At 42.8% G+C, this 24,155-nt stretch overlaps 3 protein-coding genes across 4 annotated transcripts in view; 1 reads left to right on the top strand and 2 right to left on the bottom strand.

Annotated features, from left to right (window-relative positions):
• PDCD11 (programmed cell death 11) overlaps positions 1-12,824 on the bottom strand; it is a 50,620-nt gene extending 37,796 nt beyond the window's left edge. Inside the window, exons 1-7 of one of the 2 annotated variants that reach the window (XM_053583128.1) lie at positions 12,732-12,824; positions 11,404-11,516; positions 9,707-9,838; positions 8,060-8,227; positions 5,224-5,385; positions 2,145-2,268; positions 1,231-1,412 (exon numbers count right to left, since the gene is read on the bottom strand). In XM_053583128.1, coding sequence (XP_053439103.1) covers positions 1,231-1,412; positions 2,145-2,268; positions 5,224-5,385; positions 8,060-8,227; positions 9,707-9,838; positions 11,404-11,505 — 870 coding nt within the window. In that variant the 5' untranslated portion in view covers positions 11,506-11,516; positions 12,732-12,824. Of the gene's footprint in view, positions 1-1,230; positions 1,413-2,144; positions 2,269-5,223; positions 5,386-8,059; positions 8,228-9,706; positions 9,839-11,403; positions 11,517-12,634 lie in introns of both variants that reach the window. The other variant, XM_053583129.1, reaches the window with a different exon arrangement.
• A 90-nt stretch (positions 12,825-12,914) lies between these two features.
• ATP5MK (ATP synthase membrane subunit k) lies at positions 12,915-23,366 on the top strand. Its single transcript, XM_053583152.1, has 4 exons — positions 12,915-13,069; positions 20,251-20,346; positions 20,422-20,514; positions 22,739-23,366. The coding sequence occupies exons 2-3, from the start codon at positions 20,260-20,262 to the stop codon at positions 20,509-20,511; spliced, it is 177 nt and encodes a 58-aa protein (XP_053439127.1). The 5' UTR covers positions 12,915-13,069; positions 20,251-20,259; the 3' UTR covers positions 20,512-20,514; positions 22,739-23,366.
• Positions 22,827-24,155, bottom strand: part of TAF5 (TATA-box binding protein associated factor 5) — a 19,769-nt gene continuing 18,440 nt past the window's right edge. Inside the window, exon 11 of the mRNA XM_053583141.1 lies at positions 22,827-23,903. Coding sequence (XP_053439116.1) covers positions 23,686-23,903 — 218 coding nt within the window. The 3' untranslated portion in view covers positions 22,827-23,685. The remainder of the gene's footprint in view (positions 23,904-24,155) is intronic.

Raw genomic sequence — 24,155 nt, 5'->3', positions numbered from 1 at the left:
AGACCTACAATAATCATAGTTAGAGGTTGCCTGAAGTAAATCTGCTAGAACTCCTTGTTCCTGACAGTGATGTCAACCAGTCAACCAGGCATGAGGCACCATGCTTGGCCGAGAACCAAATCTTCCTCTACCCCAATAAGAAGTTAAAACCCAATGCTTAACATTGATAAACCAAAAGATACCAGCAGAAGCTTATTACCCAAAAATACAGAGGGAAATTTCAAAAGGTAAGCTAAAAGAGTTAAAGATGGAGGCTGGCCTGAGCCAGAGCAAGACCCCATCTCTAAAAATAGCCAAGTGGGGCGGTGCTTGTGGCTCAAAGGGGTAGGGCGCTGGCCCCATATGCTGGAGGTGGCGGGTTCAAACCCAGCCCCGGCCAGAAACTGCAAATAAATAAAAATAGCCAAGTGTTATAGCAGGTGCCTATAGTCCCAGCTACTCAGGAGGCTGAGTCAAGAGAATTACTTAAGCCCAAGAGCTTGAGGTTGCTATGAGCAATGATGCCATGGCACTCTACCAAGGGTGACAAAGTGAGACTCTGTCTCAAAAAATAAATAAAAAAAAATTAAAAATAAAAATTAAAAAAATAAAAGAGTTAAAGATCAAACTTGGGAGGGATAAGTTCTTCATTATAAGCCTTTTAATACCTTTTGACCTTTCAGATCAGCACTACCCAATGGAAATATAACGGTAGCAATGTATACAATTTTAATTCCAGCAGTCACATAAACACAAGAAATTTACTTTAATAATAGTTTACTTAACCCAATGTATGTAAAATATTATCACTTCAACATGTGGCACTGGCTACATTATAAGTGCTCAATGGCCAGATGTGACTAGTGGCCCCATCAGACAGTAGTTTCAGATTGTATGCATGTAATACATTTTTTTTTTTTTTTTTTGAGACAGAATCTCACTCTATTGCCTAGGCTAGAGTGCCAAGGCATCAGCCTAGTTCACAACAACCTCAAATTCCTAAGCTCAAGCGATCCTCCTGCCTCAGCCTCCTGAGTAGCTGGGATCCACCACAATGCCTGGCTAATTTTTCTATTTTTAGTAGAGATGGAGTCTGGCTCTTGCTCAGACTGGTGTCTAACTCCTAAACTCAAGAGATCTCCTGCCTTGCCCTCCCAGAGTGCTAGGATTACAGGTGTGAGCTACTATACCCAGCCATGTAATAATTTAACAAAAATTATTTTTACTTAATAATAATAATGAACAGCTTACCTTCTGTACTTGGGCTTTGACCACCAGTCCTGGTAGCAAGTTATTAAGGGTCCAGTTTTGCTCCTCAGTAGTAATGGCAGTAGAAACCTCTGCATGACCTATAGACAGACTAACAACTCCTCCACTGGCTTTCACCTCTTCAATGACACAGTTCAGGTACTGACCAACCTTCAGTTTAGCACCTGTAAGCCCAACCCCACAAAGGAAAAATACCTCAATGATAAAGACTTTTTTTTTTTTTGGCCAGGGCTGGGTTTGAACCCACTACCTCTGGCATATGGGACCAGTGCCCTACTCCTTGAGCCACAGGAGCCGCCCAATGATAAAGACTTTTATTTATTTATTTATTTATTTTTTGTGGTTTTTGGCCGGGGCTGGGTTTGAACCCGCCACCTCTGGCTATGGGACCAGCGCCCTACTCCTTGAGCCACAGGCGCTGCCCTGATAAAGACTTTTAACATGAGCCGAAGCATTATCTGAAAAGATCCATGGCCTGCCTGTCCAGTTAGCATCTAACACTCCCATACTTTTCATCTCTAAGGGGCCAACTATAAACAGAGAATGAAGTTACCCTAATTCAATCTGGAATTCAATTACCCACAAAAATAGGAAAATTTCAACAAGTCAGGAGAATGCTGGTCAGAGGCCCTGTGAGCCCAAATTTCAGGGAAATCTTCTGTCAGCAAAACTGTCATTGGTCCATCAGATCTTGGTGAGACCCTGCCACTCCCTGACCCTTCACCCTCTTTCCCTTTCCTATCAGCTGAGATTAACCACTGATTTTACCAAAGCCAAACAGCCTCCAGGGTCACCACTCTAAATCAGGGTCATGTTAGTCATTAAAGTGGCACTTAAATATAATCCCCACAAGCACCACCTCACTACCACATACTGGCCCCACTTCCTACTCTCACCTTTGTTTTTCTGTCGGATGTACTCCTGGGCTTTGGGCAGGGGCAGAAATGCTCTGGTCCCATCAACACCAATGTCCACTAGGTAGCCATGGTCTTCTAGGCTAGACACGGTACCTGTGAGCAACTGAGAAAAGAAAAAGCATTCCTGAAAGTTCCAAGTCAAAGGTAACAGGACACATAACAAACACCCAAATACGAATGTTCACACCATTCATCTTGACACACTCTCCCATCACGTCATTCCCCACACACTAAACAAAGTTGAATAGGCTCCACGCCTGTGGCTCAAGCGGCTAAGGCGCCAGCCACATACACCTGAGCTGGCAGGTTCATATCCAGCCCGCGCCTGCCAAACAATGATGGCTGCAACCAAAAAATAGCCAGGCGTTGTGGCGGGTGCCTATAATCCCAGCTATTTGGGAGGCGGAGGCAAGAGAATCGCTTGAGCCCAGGAGTTAGTTGGAGGTTGCTGCAAGCTGTGATGCCACGGCACTCTACCCAGGGTGACAGCTCTGTCTCAAAAAAAAAAACAAAGTTGAAAAGTTGAATAATGAAGTGAGAGGAGGCTCCAACCTGGAGATTCTTCAAAAGATAGGAAAGAGTTTTATGTTATGCAAAGAGGGATGAATTGCTAGGCCTTGCAAGGTCACTCCCAGAGCCACGACTAAGGAGAGAATCCAGAACTACCCTTCTAGCTGTCATGGTATGTTTTTTCTAAGCCCTCCAAAGCATAAAATAAAACTCTGCCATCCGCCTTTATATTTTATGGGAAGCAGTGTGGCTCTAACATTTACTAGCTATTTGGTCTTAGGTATGCCACTTAAACTTTTCTGAGTTCATATCCTCAAATGTATAAGAGAGACAATATCTACATGCTTCAGAAATGCTATAAAAATTTCATCCGATAAAGTACCTGTGATACAGCAGGTTCTCAACACTTGTCAATTCCTTGCAATTTGACTTACTTTTCATTCCCTTTTTACCCAAATAAATCCTACCAAAACTTCCTTTCCTTTCCTAAATCCTATTCCTTTTTTGTGTGTGTGACGGAGTCTTATTATGTCACCCTTGGTAGAGTGCCATGGCATCACAGCTCACAGCAACCTCAAACTCTTGGGCTCAAGCTATTCTCTTGCCTCAGCCTCCCAAGTAGCTGGGACTACAGGTGCCCACCACAATGCTCAGCTACTTTTTTAGTTGTAGATGTCGTTGTTTGGCAAGCCCGGTCCAGGTTCGAACCTGCCAGCCTGGGTGTACGTGGCTGGCGCCCGAGGTGCTAAGCTACAGGTGCTGAGCCTAAATCCCATTCCTTCTAACTAAACATTGCAAGATCAAGGTCCAACAATTAAGTCTACAAACTTGCTACCATTTGTTTACATTGGCTGCCCTGTACAAACAATTCAGTAGTTTCGTAACTGTGGCCTATCAGTGTCTTGCTAAGTGGCGTTCATTACTGTCATTGTGTGTTTCTGTGTACCATCATGAGAATGATGGAGCTTGAATTGGAGCAATGAACAAACATTAAATTTCTTGTTAAACTTGGCAAGAATGGAAGTGAAATGAGGGACATGTTAGTATAAGTCTGTGGGTATAATGGCATAAAGAAAACAGCAGTCCACAATTAGATTTTCTGAAAGCAAAAAAAAAATGTCACTGATGAAGAGAGGTCAGAGCAGCTAGCAATGAGCAGAACTGACAAAAACACTGCAAAAATTTGTTCAATTGTGCATCAAAATCGTCAGCCGTCCATCTAAATCTCTCTATGAAAAGCATAGGAAACCAAATAAACATTGATAGAAAAACAGTTAGGAAAATGTTAACTAAAAATCTTGGCATGAGAAAGGTGTGGCTCTTGCATCATGACAATGCACCAGTTCACACAGCACGGAGGGCATTTTCAGCCAGTGAACATATAACTAACTGCCATTAGAACAACCTCCTTACTCACCTGATCTGGCCCACAATGACTTTTCTCCTTTGCCCAAAGATAAAGAAAATATTGAAAGAAGGACATTTTAATGACATTCAGGACATTAAGGGTAATAAGACAGCTCTGATGGCCATTCCAGAAAAAGAGTTCCAAAATTGCTTTGAAGGGTGGACTAGGCACTGGCAGGGGAGTACTTCAAAGGTGACCATAGTGATATTTGGCAATGAGGTATGTAGCACTCTTTTTAGGATGAGTTCACTAACTTAATTGTCACATCTCATATTGATCTCCTTTCTCTTAATTATAAGAGTACTTACATATGAGTATAAATTTACTCTTTTGCACCTACTAGACTTGGAAGTTGTGAGCCAGGACTAATTTTTCCTGAATCTCCACAGGACTGGACACAAAGTAGTGGGATATCCATTAAAACAGCCGATAGACTAACTGCCCTAACTATCCAGTCTTCTGCTCTCAAAAGGTAGTCCTTGCACATTCCACACAAATGCCCGAAGGCCTTTGAAAATGAAGTCTTGATAAGCAAGGCACTATGAGGAATGCCTTCTTCCCATTGACAAGTTCCCCACGAGGCTTCCTGGAGGCTTTTTTTTTTGCCACCAATGAAACTTGAACTTGCTTTCTATCTCTCTCCTTCAAGGTAATGATTAGGATCCAGTATTCTTCAATGTTCATTAAATACCCAAAGAACCCAGATCTTCCATCCAGAAAAACTCACTCCTACATGTAACCGTTAAGCTGAAAGTAGGCCGGGCGTGATAGGTCACGCTTAAAATCCCAGTACTCTGGGAAACCAAGGAGGGTGGATTATTTGAGCTCAGAAGTTTGAGACCAGTCTGAGCAAGACCAAGACCCATCTCTATAAATCACTGGGCGTTTCGGCAGGCACCTGTAGTTTCAGCTACTAAGGAGACTGAGGCAAGAGAATTGCTCAAGCTCAAAAGTTTGAGGTTACTATGAGCTTTGATGCCACAGCACTCTACCCAGGGCGACAAAGTAAGACACTGTCTCAAAAAAAAAAAGAAAAAAACAGTAAAGTTGAAAGTAGAAGGCAGACTAAATCACACTCCTAAGAGGCAGAGTAGAGAAAGGCATGTTACTTGCTCCTCTTCCCCAACCCCAGGTACGTACCATGCCAGGCTTCAGGGACTCAGCACTCAGCACTCTGTTGACTTTTTTGGGGTTCAGAGACAGCTTCACACTCTTTTTCCCCCTCTCTGTGGTGTCCAGACTGCTCACCACACATCTCACGAGCATTCCGGGTGAGAAAAGTTCAGGCAAGTGGAGCAGATCCTGCACAATATGAATGAGAAAAGCCTGAAAGGCATACTTCCCCAGAACCACAAATCCACTGCTTAGTCATGGCTCAGTGGCTTCTCTTCCTCAGACATCAAAGAATCTAAAAGGTGGATGAATAACTGCTCATACACAAAGACAAATGGGTGTATGGCCAAGGTAGAGACTTGAATCCCAGCATAAGCCCTCCAAATATTTCCACATAACAGGTAGATGTAAAATGACTAGTCAAGAGTTGTCTACATTTCCTGTCTCCACTTCATCTCCTATTCACTTTTCAGCTCACTGCAATCTGCTTTCCACCCCTTGCACTCCACTACTTTACCTCCCAATAAAATCACCAGTGAACTCCAGGTCGCTAAATCCAATGGTCTATTGTGACCTTTAAAAGCACCTAACATTTGTTTGGTGCCTGTAGCTCAGCAGTTAGGGTGCTGGCCACATACACTGAGGCAGGCAAGTTCAAACCCGGCCCGGGCTTGCTGCTAAACTACGACAACTGAAACAATAAAAACGACAAAAAATAGCCAGGCATTGTGGCGGGTGCCTGTAGTCCCAGCTACTTGGGAGACTGAGGCAGAGAATCACTTAAACCCAAGAGTTTGAAGTTGCTATGAGCTGTGACACCATGGCACTCTACCCAGGGTGACAAAGTAAGACTCTGTCTCAAAAAAAAAAAACAAAGCCAAATCATAATCATCTCTCCCAATCCAGATCCCTTTTCAGGGTTTCCTATCTCAGGATGCCATGGACAATCCTCAAATTATATACAACATAAACCTAGGACTTGTCTGTGATACGGTTCTCTGCCTTACCACCCTTATCCAATCTATCAGCAGGCAATGACTTTACCTCTTCAGTCTCTGAGAAATCCTAAACCAGTTGCCATCAATCTTAGAGCCTACAACTGCCCCCTAACTGGTTTCTAGACAATTCTTCATGCCTCTTCAATCTGTTTGCTATGCTATCCACATGTCAACGGCCCTAGTAAGAATGTCAATGGCTGACATCACAAAATCTCAAAACTGCAGATGCTGGCGTGGATGTGGAGAGAAGGGGACACTTTTACACTGCTGGTGCGACTGCAAGCTAGTACAACCTTTCTGGAAGGAAGTATGGAGAAACCTCAAAGTACTCAAGCTAGATCTCCCATTTGATCCTGCAATCCCATTACTGGGCATCTACCCAGAAGGAAAAAAATCCTTCTATCATAAGGACACTTGTACTAGACTGTTTATTGCAGCTCAATTTACAATCGCCGAAATGTGGAAACAGCCTAAATGCCCACCAACTCAGGAATGGATTAACAAGCTGTGGTATATGTATACCATGGAATACTATTCAGCTATTAAAAAAAACTAGAGACTTTATATCCTTTGTATTAACCTGGATGGAAGTGGAAGACATTATTCTTAGTAAAGCATCACAAGAATGGAGAAGCATGAATCCTATGTACTCAATTTTGGTATGAGGACAATTAATGACAATTAAGGTCATGGGGGAAGGAAAAGCAGAGAGAGGGAAGGAGGGAGGGAGGTGGGGCCTTAGTGTGTGCCACACCTTCTGGGGGCAAGACATGATTGCAAGAGGGACTTTACCTAACAAATGCAATCAGTGGCTTATTGTACCCTCAATGAATTCCCAATTAAAAAAAAAAAAGGAAAATAAAAAAAGAATGTCAATGGCTGCCCATTGATTCTAGAATTAAAAACTGGCCAGACATGGTGGGTCACGCCTATAATCCTAGCACTCTGAGAGGCCAAAGCTAGAGGACTGTTTGAGCTCAGGAGTTCGAGACCAGCCTGAGCAAGAGCAAGCCCCCACCTCTACTAAGAATAGAAAAATTAGCTGGGTCTGGTAAACACCTATTGTCCTAGCTACTCAGGCAGAAGTTTGAGGTTTCTGTGAACTAGGCTGAGGGCATGGCACACTAGCTCAGGTGACAGAGCAAGATTCTGTCTCATAACTAACTAAATATAATTAAAAACCAATGCCTAATATAGTCTGCAAAGCCACAAATGACCTGGCCTCTACCAGCTCTCCAGCCCATCCCATACCACACTTGCACTTGTTCTATTCCTACACATACTGGCCTTCTATTACATATTGTGCAGCTTCTGCCAGAACTTCCTTCCTTCTTTACTTAGGGAACCCTCATTTGTCAGATCCCAGATCAAGCATCTTATGCTTAGGGCCAGGCATGGTGGCTCATGTCTTTAATCCCAGCATTTGGGAGGCCAAGGCGGGTGGATTGCCCGAGCTCACAGGTTCAAGACCAGCCTGAGCCAGAGCGAGACCTCGTCTCTAAAAAAAAAAAAAAGAAATAGCCAGGTATTGTGGTAGGCACTTATAGTCCCAGCTACTTGGGAGGCTGAGGTAAAAGAATCGTTTGAACCCAAGAGTTTGAGGTTGCTTTGAGCTATAACGTTAATGCACTCTACCAAGGGTGACAAAGAAAGACTGTCTCAAAAAAAAAAAAGGGGGGAAAAAAAAAAGAATCTGGGGCTCAGCAAAGACTTCCAGGCTTTCTCAATTAAGGAAAAAAAATCCCCTTATTATAAACTCTCACAGCACCTTGACCTTTCCTTCCTAGCATTTAGCAAAGTTGTCATTTTACATCTACTTGTATTCCACTTATTCACAGTAAATGTTTCATCCAGGTTTCTGTTACCTTCAGAGGTTCTTCTTGTGTCACCTGCTCATTCAACTTTTTGGTGTACACATCACAGATCTCAGTTACTTGCACAAATCCCCGGAGGCCATCGGGGAGACTGATCACAAGTTCCAATTCATTCACCTCTTTCACACAACCTAAAATCCGCATTCCCTCACACAGGGACTAGAAGAGAAAAAGTGAAATATGTACGATAAGGAAGAGGATAGGGAAGTTAGGTGATCTGACTTCTAATCCTTAACTCTGATATTTGAAAGCTATAGGGATTCTGTAAATGAAAAGAACATATACATATATATGTATGTCTATGCACTTCTCAAATATCTAACTGAAAACAGTGAAAGGTCTAGACTATACAATAGTGCTAACAGCACTGAGATTCTAGAGGACACTTTTGCCTCTTACTTTGTTCCGAACAACCCAAATTCAAATGCTTGGCCACAGTGAAGGAAGCGGGCCAGTGGAGGCAACAGAGGCAGTCTGGAGCATACATGCCAGTACGACAGGTACGTCCACTACTCAGCTCGTCACCACAAACAGCAGGGAATGTTGGCCTTGAGTGGTCGACCCTGTCAAATTGTTATGAAAATCAAAAATCACACTTTTTTTTTATGTAAAATGTTTAGTTTCATAATGTTGGCACCAAACTAAACAATTTTTTAAAAGCATCATACAGGAGTCAATCTGAATCTTTCCCTTCAGAATCATTTGATGTTTTTCTTTTTTGTAACTAACATATATTGGAGTTATAATCTAAAAATACAGGGAGATCACTTCACTTCTCTGAGATAGTTTCACATCTATGAAGTGAATGGGTAGGATTACAATAATTGCTAAAGTCAGTGTCAGTTCTAACCTCTGAATTTATTAATACTCAAGTGCCATGAGGATACAAGCCCACAGCGGCTTTAAAGAAAAAGAAAAAAAAAAAAAGACCCCCAAGCCGGGCGCAGTAGCTCATGCCTATAATCCTAGCACTCTGGGAGGTCAAGGCGGGTGGATTGCTTGAGCTCACGAGTTCGAGACCTGCCTGAGCAAAAGTGAGACCCTGTCTCTACTGAAAATAGAAAAACTGAGGCCAGAGTCTCGCTTGAGCCCAAAAGTTGAAGGTTGCTGTGAGCTATGACACCATGGCACTCTACCAAGAGTTAACAGCTTGAGATTCCGTCTAAAAAAAAAAGGAAGGGGGTGGTGGCGGTGCCTGTGGCTCAGTGGGTAGGGCACCGGCCCCATATACCGAGAGTGGCACATTCAGACCTGGCCCGGCCAAACTGCAGCAGGAAAATGGCTGGGCGTTGTGGCAGGCACCTGTGGTCCCAGCTACTGGGGGGGGGGGGGGGGCTGAGGCAGGAGAGTCACCTAGGCCCAGGAGTTGGAAGTTGCTATGAGCTGTGTGACGCCATGGCACTCTACCAAGGGTGATAAAGACTGTCTCTACAAAAAAATAAATAAATAAAAAGCCCACGAATTGGTTAGCCATTGAAGGAAATAAAGCTCAATTCTCAGCAAAAATTGTAAGAATCTCTACAGACACATACATGAAAACATATGAAAAAAAAGGAATGGAAAAACAGAATATGGAAGGAATAATATACACAGACTTAAGAAATCAAGTTTGTTTAAAGGAAAACCAAACTAACAAACCTCAACACTAAGGATGTCAAACTTCTCTCTTACAGACTTGCTGCTTTCTCTCTTCTTGATTTTCAACTTTTTTGTTTTTGCTGGCTCTTTCTGGCCCTTTTTCCTTTTGGTGGATTTCTCTTCAATAGAAATCTAAAGAGGAAAAAGGACCCACAAAGATCCAAAAGATTAGGCAGCAATCCTGGCCTTTTCCTCCCATTTCAGGTCATCTTCGATCTCCTTATTTTATTACTTCCCCACCCCACTCTGCCCCACTCCTAAGTGTTCCTTTAATTCTTGCTTTAATCCCCGCTTTCCCATTTGGCCACCAACACTCCCTTTCCCCAAGGTCTGAGAAGCCTCTTTCATGTTCCCAAAGTTTCTTCTCTCCTGTGTTCATCCTCTCTTGAGATGAGCATTGGGGTTCCCCAGCTTAAGAAGTAATGTAGAACAGTGCATGAAATATAAGCTGGAGCCATGGTGTCCCAAGTTAAACTCCCTACTCTACCATAACAAACTAAGTGGCTTCACCTAAAGTATATAACCTCTCGGAGCCTCAGGTCCTCATCATGGAATTCTAATCTCTACTTCCTCGTAAGTTGGAAAGATTACATAATATAGTATAAAGCCATACACTCAACCATTAGTTCCCTTCTCCCTAGCATCTGGAGCACAGCCTAGTCTAGGTGCAAATTCTAACGCAAATATCAACCATTATATGTGACAAGGACCCCATCTGAAAATACAATGATCAGATAGGGTGCAGTGGCTCATGCCTAGAGTCCCAGCTGGTCCTGGCTACATGGAAGGCTGATGTGAGAGGACAGCTTAAGCCCAAGAATTTAAGTCCAGCCTGGGCAACAGAGCAAAACCTCCTTTCTTAAGAAAAACAAAAACAGGTGGCACCCGTAGCTCAGTGGGTAGGGCACCAGCCACATACATCAAGGCTGGTGGGTTCAAACCTGGCCCAGGCCAGCTAAAACAATGACAACTGCAACAACAACAACAAAAATAGCCGGGGCTCGGCGCCTGTAGCTCAGTGAGTAAGGCACAGCCACATATACCAAAGCTGGTGGGTTCAAGCCAGGGCCAGGCCTGCTAAACAATAACAACTGCAACCAAAAAATAGCCGGGCATTGTGGCAGGCACCTATAGTCCCAGCTATTTGGGAGGCTGAGGCAAGAGAATTGCTTAAGCCCAAGAGTTTGAGGTTGCTGTGAGCTGAGATGCCACAGCATCTACTGAGGGTGACATAGCAAGACTCTGTCTCAAAAAAAAAAAAAAAAAAATTGCTGGGCATTGTCGTGGGTGGCTATAGTCCCAGCTCCTTGGGAGGCACGGAAACTGCTTACACCCAAGAGTTTGAGGTTGCTGTAAGCTGTGATGCCATAGCACTCTAGCAGGCTGACAGCTTGAGACTCTGTCTCACAAAAGAAAAACAACAACAAAAATGATCAAACCACTTCCTCCTCATCTTTAATCAACATGCACAGAGTCCCTAACAACAAGGAACAAAAACATTTCAAACTCAAATACTAACTGCCATGCTCCAAAAGATACAGCTTTGTGGTATGGCCTTTTTAACAAATTTGATATATAGAACTGAACTTCAACAAGAAACAAATATAGAAAATAACATTCTCAAATAAGGTTCATCCTTCACAAGACATTATAGTGAAATTTCCAGTGAGTCTCACCAAATTAAGCATAACGCTTACATCAAATAAGTTGTCTTGTTCAACTGACTTCTGAAAAGACTTTTCTGATTTGTGAGTCTTTCTTGTACCCCCTCGGGGGAAGCTTTCTTCCAGGGTTGCCATGTTTGAGTCTCCTAAAAAGAATGCAAAGATTAATGGTGAAATGTAACAATGGTGGCAGATTTTATAAAGGTTGTGATCAATGAATGAGCAAAATATAGAACATTATAGCAATGTGTTAGACAATATTCAGAACTATGACAAAGATGGTTGAGATGTCAGGCCCCTCATAATCCATACACCAACTTTCCAAAAGTCTCTGCTTTAAAAGTCCACACACCTTCTTCCAAAAAATGAGTTATAGATTCAACATAGTCAATACTCATTAAGCAACTACAGTTAGGTTAGAGATACACAAATCAACATATAACCCCCTACCTTCAAAGAACACACATGCTGTCTACCAGATAAAACAATCATGCAAGTACATCAGAATCTCCACAGTTGACCACCTCCCTAAGTTGATCTAATTTTCATAGACCCAACATATGCCACATGTACATATCAGTACAGTAGGCCTACCTCCTTATGATGACCACCTCCCTATGTTAACCAGTGTGCTACAGTCCCTTGGGTGGTCAACTTACAGAGGTTCTACTGTAATTTAAAATACAAATCAGATTATAAACTAGCAACAGATAGATAGGAAGTGATGAGGCTTCAACAAAGGAGGTAAGCTTCATAAAGAAATTCCCCCAGCCTGAGCAAAGTGAGACCCTGTCTCTACTAAAAACAGAATAACTAGAGGAGAGCTCAAGCTAAGATGCCACAGCACCCAACCCCAGAGCGTCTGAGACTCTGACTCAAAAAAAAAAAAAAAGAAGTTCCTTTTGAGCTGAATGTTAGAAGATGAGTTAAGAAGAATGTGGGCGGCGCCTGTGGCTCAGTGGGTAGGGCCCCATATACCGAGGGTGGTGGGTTCGAGCCCGGCCCTGGCCAAACTCAACAAAAAAATAGCCTTAGGAGGCTGAGGCAAGAGAACCGCCTAAGCCCAGGAGTTAGAGGCTGTGACGCCACGGCACTCTACCAAGGGCAATAAAGTGAGACTCTGTCTCTTAAAAAAAAACAGTAAAGGGAAGGGGGTCCAGTTTGCTGGGAATTTGGCCTTTAATCTTATTTCAGACAAGGAGAAACTCAAGTTCCAAAAAGTAAGCTTGCTTTGGAGCAGGGGTCAGGTGGCCGAACCACTCACCGGCACGTTAGATGCCTGGCAGGTACCAGGGGACCCAGCCGTGGGACAGGCCTGAGAGCCGTGAGGTTCCGCCCTTGTTGCCTCTGCCCGTACTCACCAGCCCAGCAGATCCAGCACCTCTCTGCGACGGAGCCCACGCCACCGTAACACACGCGGAGACCGGAACACCTACAACCCCATGCCACTCTTCCGGAAGCCTGGGCGGGCTCGACGCCCTACTTCCGTTGCCAAGTGGCGGCCCACAGGCAGGGGAGGTGCCTTGGCAACAGGAAGCGGAACGGCGGGACTTCGAGCCGTAGCCAATCGACGCCGGAAGCTGAATCGTTTCGGTTCGGTGAAGGCTGGTGGGGGGAGGAAGGGTTTTTTTCCGGCTGGACCCAGAGGTGGCTGCGAACGTTGAAGGGTACTGGTGGCGGAATTTGTGGCTTTGGCGAGGTAAGGAGCCCGGGCTTGGACTTCGCGCCCCTCTATGGCTGGGCCGGCCTGGAATCTGACCGTTTTGCATTGGGGAACACCGCCAGGTCTTCGTTTTAGAGGGCAAGAACGGTGGGGGTTGGGAGAGGAGCTAGGGAAAACGAGAGGATACGAGGAGGCGGTTTGTGAGTGAGTGGGCGAGAAGCCTCGAATCGAGGCTTCCACAGTTCCCGAGGACCCTTAGATTGCATTTTCTAGTGGGGAAATAATAAGGCCTTGCGCAGAGGGAGTCCCTCAAGGTCACCCAGTGTTTGATCGAGGATGTGGGCTTCTGACCCCATCTCTGGCCAAATTAACCTCCTTTCCTCTATATGCCCCTAGCTGGCTGTTTCCACCGAGCTGTGTTTAAGGGAAGCTGGCCATCCAAACCTTTTAGCTGCGCGGCAGCCTTTGTCAAAGCAGGAGTGTGGCCCGGCCTCTGCAGCTCGCCAGGCCCGCGGTAAACGGGTTAGATTTCAGTCTTTCAGCGGGAAGGCCTTTCCTAGGAAGTAGCCAGAACAGAGAGTTGTAAACTAACTCCTTGTCGTTCAAGAGGTTGCTTCTGATAGCTGAGCGTCTCTCACTCGACTTTACCTTCTTTTACCTAGTGATCTCACCATTCCAGGTAGGTGTCCAGTCGGAGAATAGACTGGAACATGGAAAGAAGCAAGGACTAGTGGTTACTTTGAGACTTTAATGAAATGCCCATTTAACAGATGGAAAGAGGTATGGAGGGATTCCTTGTATTTAGTAGCGGTTAGTAGCTTAATTAAAAACAAAACAAAAAGCAAGTCCCAGTTCCCTTGGACTTTCCCTTGGCCCACCACTTAACAACATTAAATCAAACTGTGAGTCTTACAAAGGTCACTCTAAAACAAATTTTTCTGATCTTTACCCTTAAGTAACCTTCAGTTTACTAAAGAGTGCAGACCTAATTTTTTTGGTCTTACTCCTTTTTATCTCTCCAGTGACATCCCCATTCTGCACTCTCTCTCCATCTCAGCTTCTCAAGAGCCTTCATTTTTTTAAAGATCCAGACTAAATTTCCCAAATCATGCCTTTGCTTGCAGTCAGAAGTAGTCTTCTGTGGAATGTTATGAACATCACCCTTCCTCCCATGTTGTGTAAATTGGAAGGAAATTTAAAGCATCTTTATAGCATTGAGCATGCCTGCGCTCTCTCTCTCTCTCTCTCTCTTTTTTTTTTAATTATTGGGGATTCATTGAGGGTACAAGAAACCAGGTTACACTGATTGCATTTGTTAGGTAAAGTCCCTCTTACAATCGTGTCTTGCCCCCAAAAGGTGTGGCACACACCAAGACCCCACCCCCCTCCCTCTTTCTCTCTGCTCTTCCTTTTGAACATGCTCTCGTAAAAAGTTTTGTTAGACACAAAGTAGTGGAGGGTTATCAGTTAATGATTAGATAACGTTAAGCCCTTATGTTCTGTAGGGTTTCTCTTAGAAACCTACTTAATACCACAAGAAATGAATCCTAAAATGTATCATGAAATAAATGGGTTAAAAAGTATGCCTTTAATAAATTTAGTAAAATAAAACAGTTGACATTAAAACTGATCATAAAAGTTTTGTTTTGTTTTGTTTTTGAGACAAAGTCTCACTTTGTCATCTCCTTAGAGTGCTGTGGCATCATAGCTCACAGCAACCTCAAACTCTTGGGCTCAAGTGATTCTCTTGCCTCAGCCTTCCATATAGCTGGGACTACAGGTGCCTGCCACAATACTCGACTGTTTTTTTTACAGATAACGTCTTGCTCTTGCTTAGGCTGGTCTCGAACCCATGAGCTCAGGCAATCACCCACCTGGGCCTCTCAGAGTGCTAGGATTACAGGCGGGAGCCACTGTTCCCAGTTTTTCTTTTTTTGTTTTTGTTAGAGACAGAATGTCACTTTGTCACCCTTGGTAGAATGCCGTGGCATCACAGCTCATAGCAACCTCCAGCTCTTGGGCTTAAGCGATTCTCTTGCCTCAGCCTCCCAAGTAGCTGGGACCAAAGGCACCCGCCACAACACCTGGCTATTTTTTGTTGCAGTTTGGCCGGAGCTCAGTTTGAACCCACCACCCTTGGTATATGGGGCCAGCGTCCTACTCAGCCACAAGCACCGCCCTTTTTTTTTTAATGGAGATTTTCCCACTTGGGCTAGACTGGTCAAGGCCTCTAAAGGGACTTAATGAAGTTTGGCTTTTCTTCATTACTCCAGTAATCTTCTTGAAAGTTAAAAAAATTAAGCTTAGGCTCGGTGCCTGTGGCTCAAGCAGCTAAGAGCCAGCCACATACACCTGAGCTGGTGGGTTCAAATCTAGTCCAGCCGCCAACCAACAATGACGGCTGCAACCAAAAAATAGCCAGGTATTGTGGCGGGCGCCTATAGTCCCAGCTTTTTGAGAAGCAGAGGCAGGAGAATTGCTTGAGCCCAGGAGTTGGAGGTTGCTGTGACCTGTGATGCCAGGCAACAGCTTGAGACTATGTCTCAAAAAAAAAAAAAATTAAGCTCATTTGTCTCAAATTTTCATTGCCAATTCTTTGCAGAAGAATGCCTGTAAAGGCCTTTGAATGGAAAACCCTTAAGTTCTAGTTCCATAGAAATCACTTCCTTCCAGGCCTCTCCTTGCATTTTGTCAAGAGCCAGCTTGAGTCTCTGGCTACCAATCTCAACAGGACCTTGACTGGCTCATCTGAATTGCCAGTTCACTCAACATGGCATGCGTTGGTAGATAGGTGGTCATACATACATTCTGGTGACCTTTTGAATATGTTCTTGCTATTTTTTATTATAAAAGAAATACATGGCTTTGTAAAATACACGGGTATTAACGATTAGCACCTTTTTTGTTGTTGTTTTGTTTTGTAGAGACAGAGTCTCACTTTATCGCCCTTGGTAGAGTGACATGGCGTCACACAACTCACAACAACCTCCAACTCTTGGGCTTAGGCGATTCTCTTACCTCAGCCTCCCGATTAGCTGGTACTACAGGCACCCGCCACAACGCCCAGCTATTTTGTTATTGTTGTTGTTGTTGTTATTGTTGCAGTTTGGCCAGGCCGGGTTTGAACCCTCCACCTTCGGTTATATGGGGCCTGCGCCCTACCCACTGAACTACAGGCGCCACCCAACAATTAGCACTATTTAAAAGTTTGATACATAAGTCTGTTTGTTTTTTTTTTTTTTTTTTTGGGAGACAGAGTCACATTATGTCGCCTTCGGTAGAGTGCCTTGGCATCACAGCTCACAGAAACCTCAAACTCTTGAGCTTAAGTGATTCTCTTGCCTCAGCCTCCTGAGTAGCTGGGACTACTGGCACCCACCACAGTCCCTGGCTACTTTTTGGTTGTACTTGTCATTGTTGTTGGCAGGCCTGGGCTGGGATCAAACCCACCAGCTCCAGTGTATGTAGCTGGCACCCTAGCGGCTGAGCTACAGGCACCAAGTCTTATACATAATTCTTACAGAGCTTTTTTTTTTAATATATGTAAGTACTAGATACTTGTTTTTGTTTCTATTACTGCAGTGTTTTTTAAACTTCATTGTGCATCAGATTTACCTAGAGGCCTTATTGAAACAGGTTGCCAGACCCTAAAGTTTGTGATTCAATAAACTGGGATAGGACCTAGGAATTTGCACTAAGAAGTTTCCAGTAAAATTTTTTTTTTTTTTTGAGTAAGAGTCTCAAGCTGTCATCCTAGGTAGAGTGCTCTGGTGTCACAGCTTACAGCAATCTCAGAGTCTTGGGCTCTAGCTATTCTCTTGCCTCAGCCTCCTAAGTAGATGACACTGCAGGTGCCTGTAGTAGTTGCAGTTGTTATTGTTGTTTTAGCTGGCCTGGGCTGGGTTCGAACCCCAGAGCCTGGGTATATGTGGCTGGCCCCCTACCCACTGAGCTACAGGCGCCACCCAATTTCCAGTAATGTTAATGCTGCTGGTCTGAGATCAGACTTTGATTTTTTTTTTTTTTTTTAAGAGACAGAGTCTCACTTTGTCGCCCTTGATAGAGTGCTGTGGCATCACAGCTCACAATAACCTCCAGCTCTTGGCCTTAAGCGATTCTCTTGCCTCAGCCTCCCGAGTAGCTGGGACTACAGGTGCCCGCCACAACGCCCAGCTATTTTTTGTTGCAGTTTGGCTAGGGCCAGGCTCAAACAAACACGCTACCCTAGGTATATGGGGCTGGCGCTCTACTTAACTGAGGCACAGGGCCCAGACTTTAAGAACCACTGATATGCTCTACAAAATTAAATATAATATCAAGAAATAGAGTTTTTTTGTTTTTTTGTAGAGACAAGAGTCTCACTTTATGGCCCTCGGTAGAGTGCCATGGCATCACGCAGCTCACAGCAACCTCCAACTCCTGGGCTTAAGCAATTCTCTTGCCTCAGCCTCCCAAGTAGCTGGGACTACAGGCGCCCGCCACAACGCCCGGCTATTTTTTGGTTGCAGTTCAGCCGAGGTCGGGTTTGAACGCGCCACCCTCGGTATATGGGGCCGGCGCCCTACCAACTGAGCCACAGGCGCCACCCCTAGAGTTTTTTTTTTAATTTAACATTACTTGGGGACACCTTTCTGCATCAGTACACAAAGGTCTAAGCACTTTCTTTTTGAGACAGAGTTTGGTTTTGTTGCACTGAGTGGAGTGCCACAGCATTGTAACTCACAATAACCTTGTACTCAAGCCATCTTCTTGCCTCAGTTTTTCATTTTTAGTAAAGACAGGGTCTTGCTCTTCTTGCACAGCCTGGTCTCGAACTCATGAGCTTAAGCAATCCACCCATCTCATCTTCCCAGAGTGCTAGGATTACAGGGGTGAGCCACCATGCTCAGCCAGGCACATTACATTTAATTACCAGTCTCCTATAGGTAACCTTTTAGTTTTTCCAGTTTTTTACTTTCATAAACAGTATTTCAGTGACCATTCTTGAACCATATAACATATTTCCCCTCTGTAATGTTTTTTATTTTTTGTTTTTTTCTTGAGACAATTTTTTTTTTTTTTAGAGATTTTTATTTATTTTATTTTATTTTATTGTTTTGCAGTTTTGGCCAGGGCGGGGCTTGAACCCACCACCCCCAGTATATGGGGCTGGTGCCTTACTCCTTGAGCCACAGACACCACCCTCTTGAGACAATCTTAAACTGTCACTCTAGATAGAATGGTGTGATGTCACAGCTCACAGCAACCTCAAACTCTTGTGCTTAAGCGATTCTCTTGCCTCAGTAGCTGCGATTACAGGCGCCTGCCACAAGGCCCAGTTATTTTTTTGTTGCAGTTGTCATTGTTTTAGCTGGCCCACGCCGGGTTCAAACTCGCCAGCCTCGGTGTATGTGCCTGGCACCCTACCCATTGAGCTACAGGCACTGCCACACTTTATAATGTTTTGATAAGGTTAAATTCTTGGAGATAGAATGAACCAGTTAGATAAAAGGATATTATACTCATTTTATAGTTTGATATGTACTGCCAAATTGCAATTTAGTAAAGTTGTACAGTTTATACTCAAAGCAATAGAAAATGTCTGTTTTCCCACATTCTTTTTTTTTTTTTTTAAGAGACAGAATTTCACTTTATCACCCATGGTAGAGTGCTGTGACATCACAGCTCACAGCAACCTCCAACTCCTGGGCTTATGCGATTCTCTTGCCTCAGCCTCCCGAGTAGCTGGGACTACAGGTGCCCGCCACAACACCCGGCTATTTTTTTATTTTTGCAGTTGGGCTGGGGCCAGTTTTGAACGCGCCACCCTCAGTATATGGGGCCCGGTGCCCTCACTGAGCCACAAGCACCGCCCTGTTTTCCCACATTCTTAATAATACCGCTTTATCATAATTTTATCTTTGGCAGTTTGACAGTTAAATATTGATCGAATTTTATCTTTCTTTGATGGCGAGGTTGATCATCCTTTGTTTTGCCATTTGTTTTGGCATTCCTTTCTTAATATTTTCCCTTCTCTAAGATGATTAAAATATTTGCATGTTTTATGTCAGGATGTTTTGGTTTCACTATTTCTATTTTGATGTAAGAAGTAAGAATTCCAGCTTACCCACAACCACTGATGACTAGTTATCAATTCCATTTAGTAAATGACCCTTTCTTCCCTCCTCCTATGGAGGTCCTCAATTATTTATAACAAGAAAAGTCATAAAAGCAGAGATTGTGAGTTGAGCTGTTTAGTTGGTGGTCACCCCTTAGTAAAAGTTTTAAAAATACCCCAAGCTCAGGCCAGGTGCAGTGGCTCAAGCCTATAATCCTAGCACTCTGGGAGGCCAAGGCCCGTGGATTGCCTGAGCACACAGGTTCAAGACCTGCCTAAGCCAGATCAAGACCCCATCTCTAAAAACAGCTGGACGTTGTGGGCACCTGTACTCCCAGCTATTTGGGAAGCTGAGGCAAGAGAACGGATTGAGCCCAAGGGTTTGAGGTTGCTGTGAGCTATGACACGACGGCACTCTACCGAGGGCAAGAAACTAAAACTCTGTCTCAAAAAGCAAATAATACCCCAAGCTCCAACTTTCATATAGTCTTAAAATTAATTCAGTGTACAATGTACCATGATCTGAATAGAGCAGGAATGAAAAACATTAAGCTCTATTGGGTCAGAGAGTAGACTGCATTCTCTTCTGCTCAGTATTTCAGGAAGTAGCGACCAAGGTAAAGCCCTACTTCCAAAAGCTTCTCTTAACAGCAAGGCTTTTCCCACTATCTTTGCTATTGCTGTGTTGGGTAAGACATGAATAAAAATTGACAGATCTTGCGGGGCGAGGTGGCTCACACCTGTAATCCCAGCAGTCTGTGAGGCTGAGGCAGGCAGATTGCCTAAGCTCATGAGTTCGACATCAGCCTGAGCAAGAGTGACATCCCATCTCTAAAAATAGCCAGGCATTGTGGGGGGTGCCTATAGTCCGAGCTACTCAGGAGGCTAAGGCAAAAGAATTGCTTAAGTCCAAGAGTCTGAGGTTGCTGTGAGCTGACACCACAGCACTCTACCTGGGGTGACAAAGCATGACTCTGTCTCAAAAAAAAAAAAAATTTTTTTTTCAGTTCTTATATGCAATGACTTCAAGTTTTTTAATGAATAAAAAGCAAAACAAAACTTATTTTAAAATTGCATCCTAACCATTTATTGTTGCTTTCATTTTTTTTTTTTTTTGAAGATTGGAATCATGGCAGGTCCAGAAAGTGATGCCCAATTCCAGTTCACTGGTTTTAAAAAATATTTCAACTCTTACACTCTCACAGGTAGAATGAATGTAAGTATTAATGATAACATTAAGCAGTTATATTTTAGAAAAATAGAGATGTGACACAATTTTTTTTTTTTTCAGTGTGTACTGGCCACATATGGAAGCGTTGCTTTGATAATCTTATACTTCAAGTTAAGATCTAAAAAAACTCCAGCTGTGAAAGCAACATAAATGGTAAGAAATTGGCATTTCGAAGTTTATAATTTTGGCTTAGCACCCTTAGCACAATGGTTATGGAGCCAGCCACGTACACCAACGTTGGCGGGTTCAAACTTGGCCTGGGCCAGCTAAAACAATGACAACTGCAACAAAAATAGCCAGGCACTGTCGCGGGCACCTGTAGTCCCAGCTACTTGGGAGGCTGAGGCAAGAGAATTGCTTAAGCCAAAGAGTTTGAGGTTACTGTGAGCTGTGACGCCATGGCACTGCACCGAGGGCGACATAGTGAAACTCTTGTCTCAAAAAAAAAAGTTTATAATTTTGGGGAATGATCATATATGGAATAAAAAAGTTTATAATTTAAGCCATTTCGATGTTAGGGTTTTTCCTCCTCTATAAAAGCGTAAACCATAGCTTGGCATTGTGGTAGGCACCTGTAGTCCCAGCTACTCAGGAGGCTCAGGTGAGAGGATCACTTGAGCCCAAGAGTTTGAGATTGCTGTGAGCGATGATGCCAAGGCACTCTACCGAGGGCGATAAAAGAAAAACAAAAGTGTAAACCATTGTCATTTTGCAAAAATATTGTATACAAGGAAAAATGTATTGCCCCATCCCATTACTCTGACAGTTTTTGTTAACATTTTGGTTTAGCTTTTTTTTTTTTTAAGTATCTTATTTGGCTTCCAATGGCTACGATCGTGTCTGCAATTTTGTCTTAGAATAAGTATATATTCTTTATAAATTGAATGTATGAGTATTCAGAATATATGAACTATTTCAGGGGTAATCTGTCTCCTATTAGAATTTGTTTATATATGTAAACTAGTGAATGCTTCTGAGCATAAAGCATTTGTATTTATGACTGTTTTCTTAGGATAAAGCTTTCCTAAATAATTACCAGGGCCCAGCTTTGTGTGTCTTTTGCCCTAGCCAGAGTGGAGTAATAATTACAGTTTCTGATTTTTGCTAATTTGATGAGTAAAAAATAATTGTCTCTTGTTTTTCAGCGATGCACATTTTTTTTCCATTACCATTTGTATTTTTCTTGACATCCTATTCATCTCCTGACTGAAAAATTGGGTAACTTGTATAGGCTCTTTATGTTATTAACCAACCTTTTATCAGTTGCCAGTGTTTCTTATCATTTGCTAGTTTCAAATGTTGATACAATTCTATCTTTAAATTCTCATAGGCTTCATGTTCTTCTTACAGTACCCACAACTCCCAATTTGCCCTTCCTTAAGCGAGTAGGTATCTGTTATGTTGGCAACAGATGGTGTGTGTAAAGTCCAATATGTAGGGGTTTTTTTGTTTGTTTTTTGATTAAGAGTCTTAAGCTGTCACCCTGGGTAGAGTGCTAGGGCATCACAGCTCACAGCAACCTCTAACTCTTGGGCATAAGCAATTCTTTTGCCTCACTCTCCCAAGGAGCTGGGACTATAGGTGCCTGACACAACACTCGGCTATTTTTTTGTTGCAGTTGTCATTGTTTAGCATGCCCGGGCCAGGTTTGAACCCACCTGCTTTGGTGTACGTGGCTGGCGCCCTACCCACTGAGCTACAGGTGCCACCCTAGATCTTCATTTATTGTAGCTCTTTCACAGTTTTCTTTGAAGTTATAACTGGGCATGGTGGCGGATATCTGTAGTCCTAGGTACTCTCAAGGCCAAGGTGAGAGGATCACTTAGCCCAGGAGTTAAAAGTTACAGTAAACTATGATCAAGCCATCGTATTCTAGCCTGGGCAGCTGAGTGAGACCCTGTCTCAAAAAATGAAAAGAGCCTTTCCAATCTCAGAACTATTGGTTTAGGGGAATGCATATCCAGGAATGCAATGGTCCTTGGCTTATTCCTGACAAACAGGTAGTATTTTGCCCACTTTTCTACATTAGGCACCTCCTGACTTTGGGAAAGTGGTAATATCCCTATTATAAAAATGGAGAAATTATCTTAAATATTAACAGATGCATTATCTATTTTGTTATTTGTAATATTATTTTATATACTATTCTGATAGTATGCCTATAGGATCCATAGTAAATTGTTGGCAGCTTCTTTGCTAAAGGTAGAGTGCTAGTTTAAAATGTATTAAGCTGAGAAACACCTTAATTTTTTTGGTGTTAGTGACTCCTCTGAGAATCTGATGAATTTGCATATAATTTTCAAGGGGTTCATGGATAGTCCTGGCATAGTAATTCTTGAATGGTTTTTGTTTTAAACTGTTTTTGCTTTGTTTATAGGATTCCAAACTGTACTTCATCTGTTAAGTTCCCATGCCTGGAGAAGCTAATGTCACCTCATCATGTGATACTCAATTTGTACAATAAATTATGAACCTGGAAAAGCTGGTTGTTTTTATTTACAAGATATCAAAAATATAAAAACTGTACAAAATGCAACAAAGGCAAAAACTGGCAGTGACTTGGTCTAAATCTTTTAGTTTCCCAAAGCAAGGCTCAGTACTGGAGGTAAGCAACTGAAATGTCTATCTGACTTCAAGTGTACTAGATTGTATGTGTCTGTTTTAGCTGAAGTAGAACATGGAAGCTAAATTTCTTATACCTGGTTTATATAGCATGTTTGGGTACACTCAGAACTCACCAGATAGAAATACAGATGTCTGTAGATGGTTGTACTTCATCTAAATCTGGAAAAGGAATTATTGTTCACCCTACCAAATTAACGTACATTCCACTAATTGTGGGCCAAGAAAAAAATGGTAGTGGATCATTTTAACGTAGTACTCTTGAGTGCCCATACAGTAACTACATTTTTACAGTGGAAACATACATGCTCATCAAATTCTTCAGCTAAAATTCATGACGCAATATTAATGATATATCTTAATTTGAATCTTGAAGCAGGATGAATTATTGAAATTGACTTTTTTCTAAACATAATAAATTAAAATAGCGTTTGAACAGAAAATGCATAGTTTCCACACAATCCAAAGCACCATAAATGTCCCTTCCAACAAACATATCTCTTATTCAACTAACGGAAATTAGTTAAACGTGGTTGCTATAGAAATGTGGAACTGTCCAATTCAGATTTTCCAAGCAGCATACTTCCAGATCCATATAGATAAAAACATTCTTTGTAGCTTAAATATTAATCACTGAGGTATTTGCTTTTAGTCTCCCTTTTTCGAACAGTAGCTTCCAGAAGGTCTTTAAATACCGGTGGTTTATTGCGGACTGTAAGCTCCTGCAGCTAGAACCAGATTTCTTCGCGTAAAATGAAGGTGTACAACTGGTGTTGATTTGGTCATATATGTTCCCAACAATAACTCCTGTGAATTCTCAGGTAAATTTATATGCCCAGTGGCTGTAGTAAAGTCATCAGTCTCTAAATCTTCAAATGCTTTGACAGCATCCCATAACCGAACCGTATTATCCATTGAACCTAAAGAGAAGTCAACAGAAACCATTAGTTGTATCTATCACCTAGGCTGGAGTTGCAGCCTCAAACTCCTGAGCTCAAGCAATCCTCCTGCCTCAGCCTCCCAAAGCATTAGGAATACATGTATAAACTACCACACCCAGGGCACCCATCACATTTTATCCAGTATACCTTATTTACTGTATATTTCTGGTAAAAAAACTAGTCCTAAAGAAGCATTTCAGGCAGTGCTTTAACCTCAGAAGTCAGTGCATA

The sequence above is a fragment of the Nycticebus coucang genome, chromosome 3 (genome assembly GCF_027406575.1).
Source record: "Nycticebus coucang isolate mNycCou1 chromosome 3, mNycCou1.pri, whole genome shotgun sequence".
In the NCBI taxonomy this organism is placed as follows: Eukaryota; Metazoa; Chordata; class Mammalia; order Primates; family Lorisidae; genus Nycticebus; species Nycticebus coucang.
The sequence above is the reverse complement of the archived record's forward strand: the minus strand, read 5'-3'. Positions and strand labels throughout refer to the sequence as shown.

Coding starts and splice junctions, on each gene's coding strand:
- ATP5MK (XM_053583152.1), top strand. CDS start 20,260: ATGGCAGGTCCAGAAAGTGATGCCCAATTCCAGTTCACTGGTTTTAAA. Junction 20,347..20,421: donor CTCTCACAGGTAGAATGAAT/GTAAGTATTAAT, acceptor TTTTTTTTTCAG/TGTGTACTGGCCACATATGG.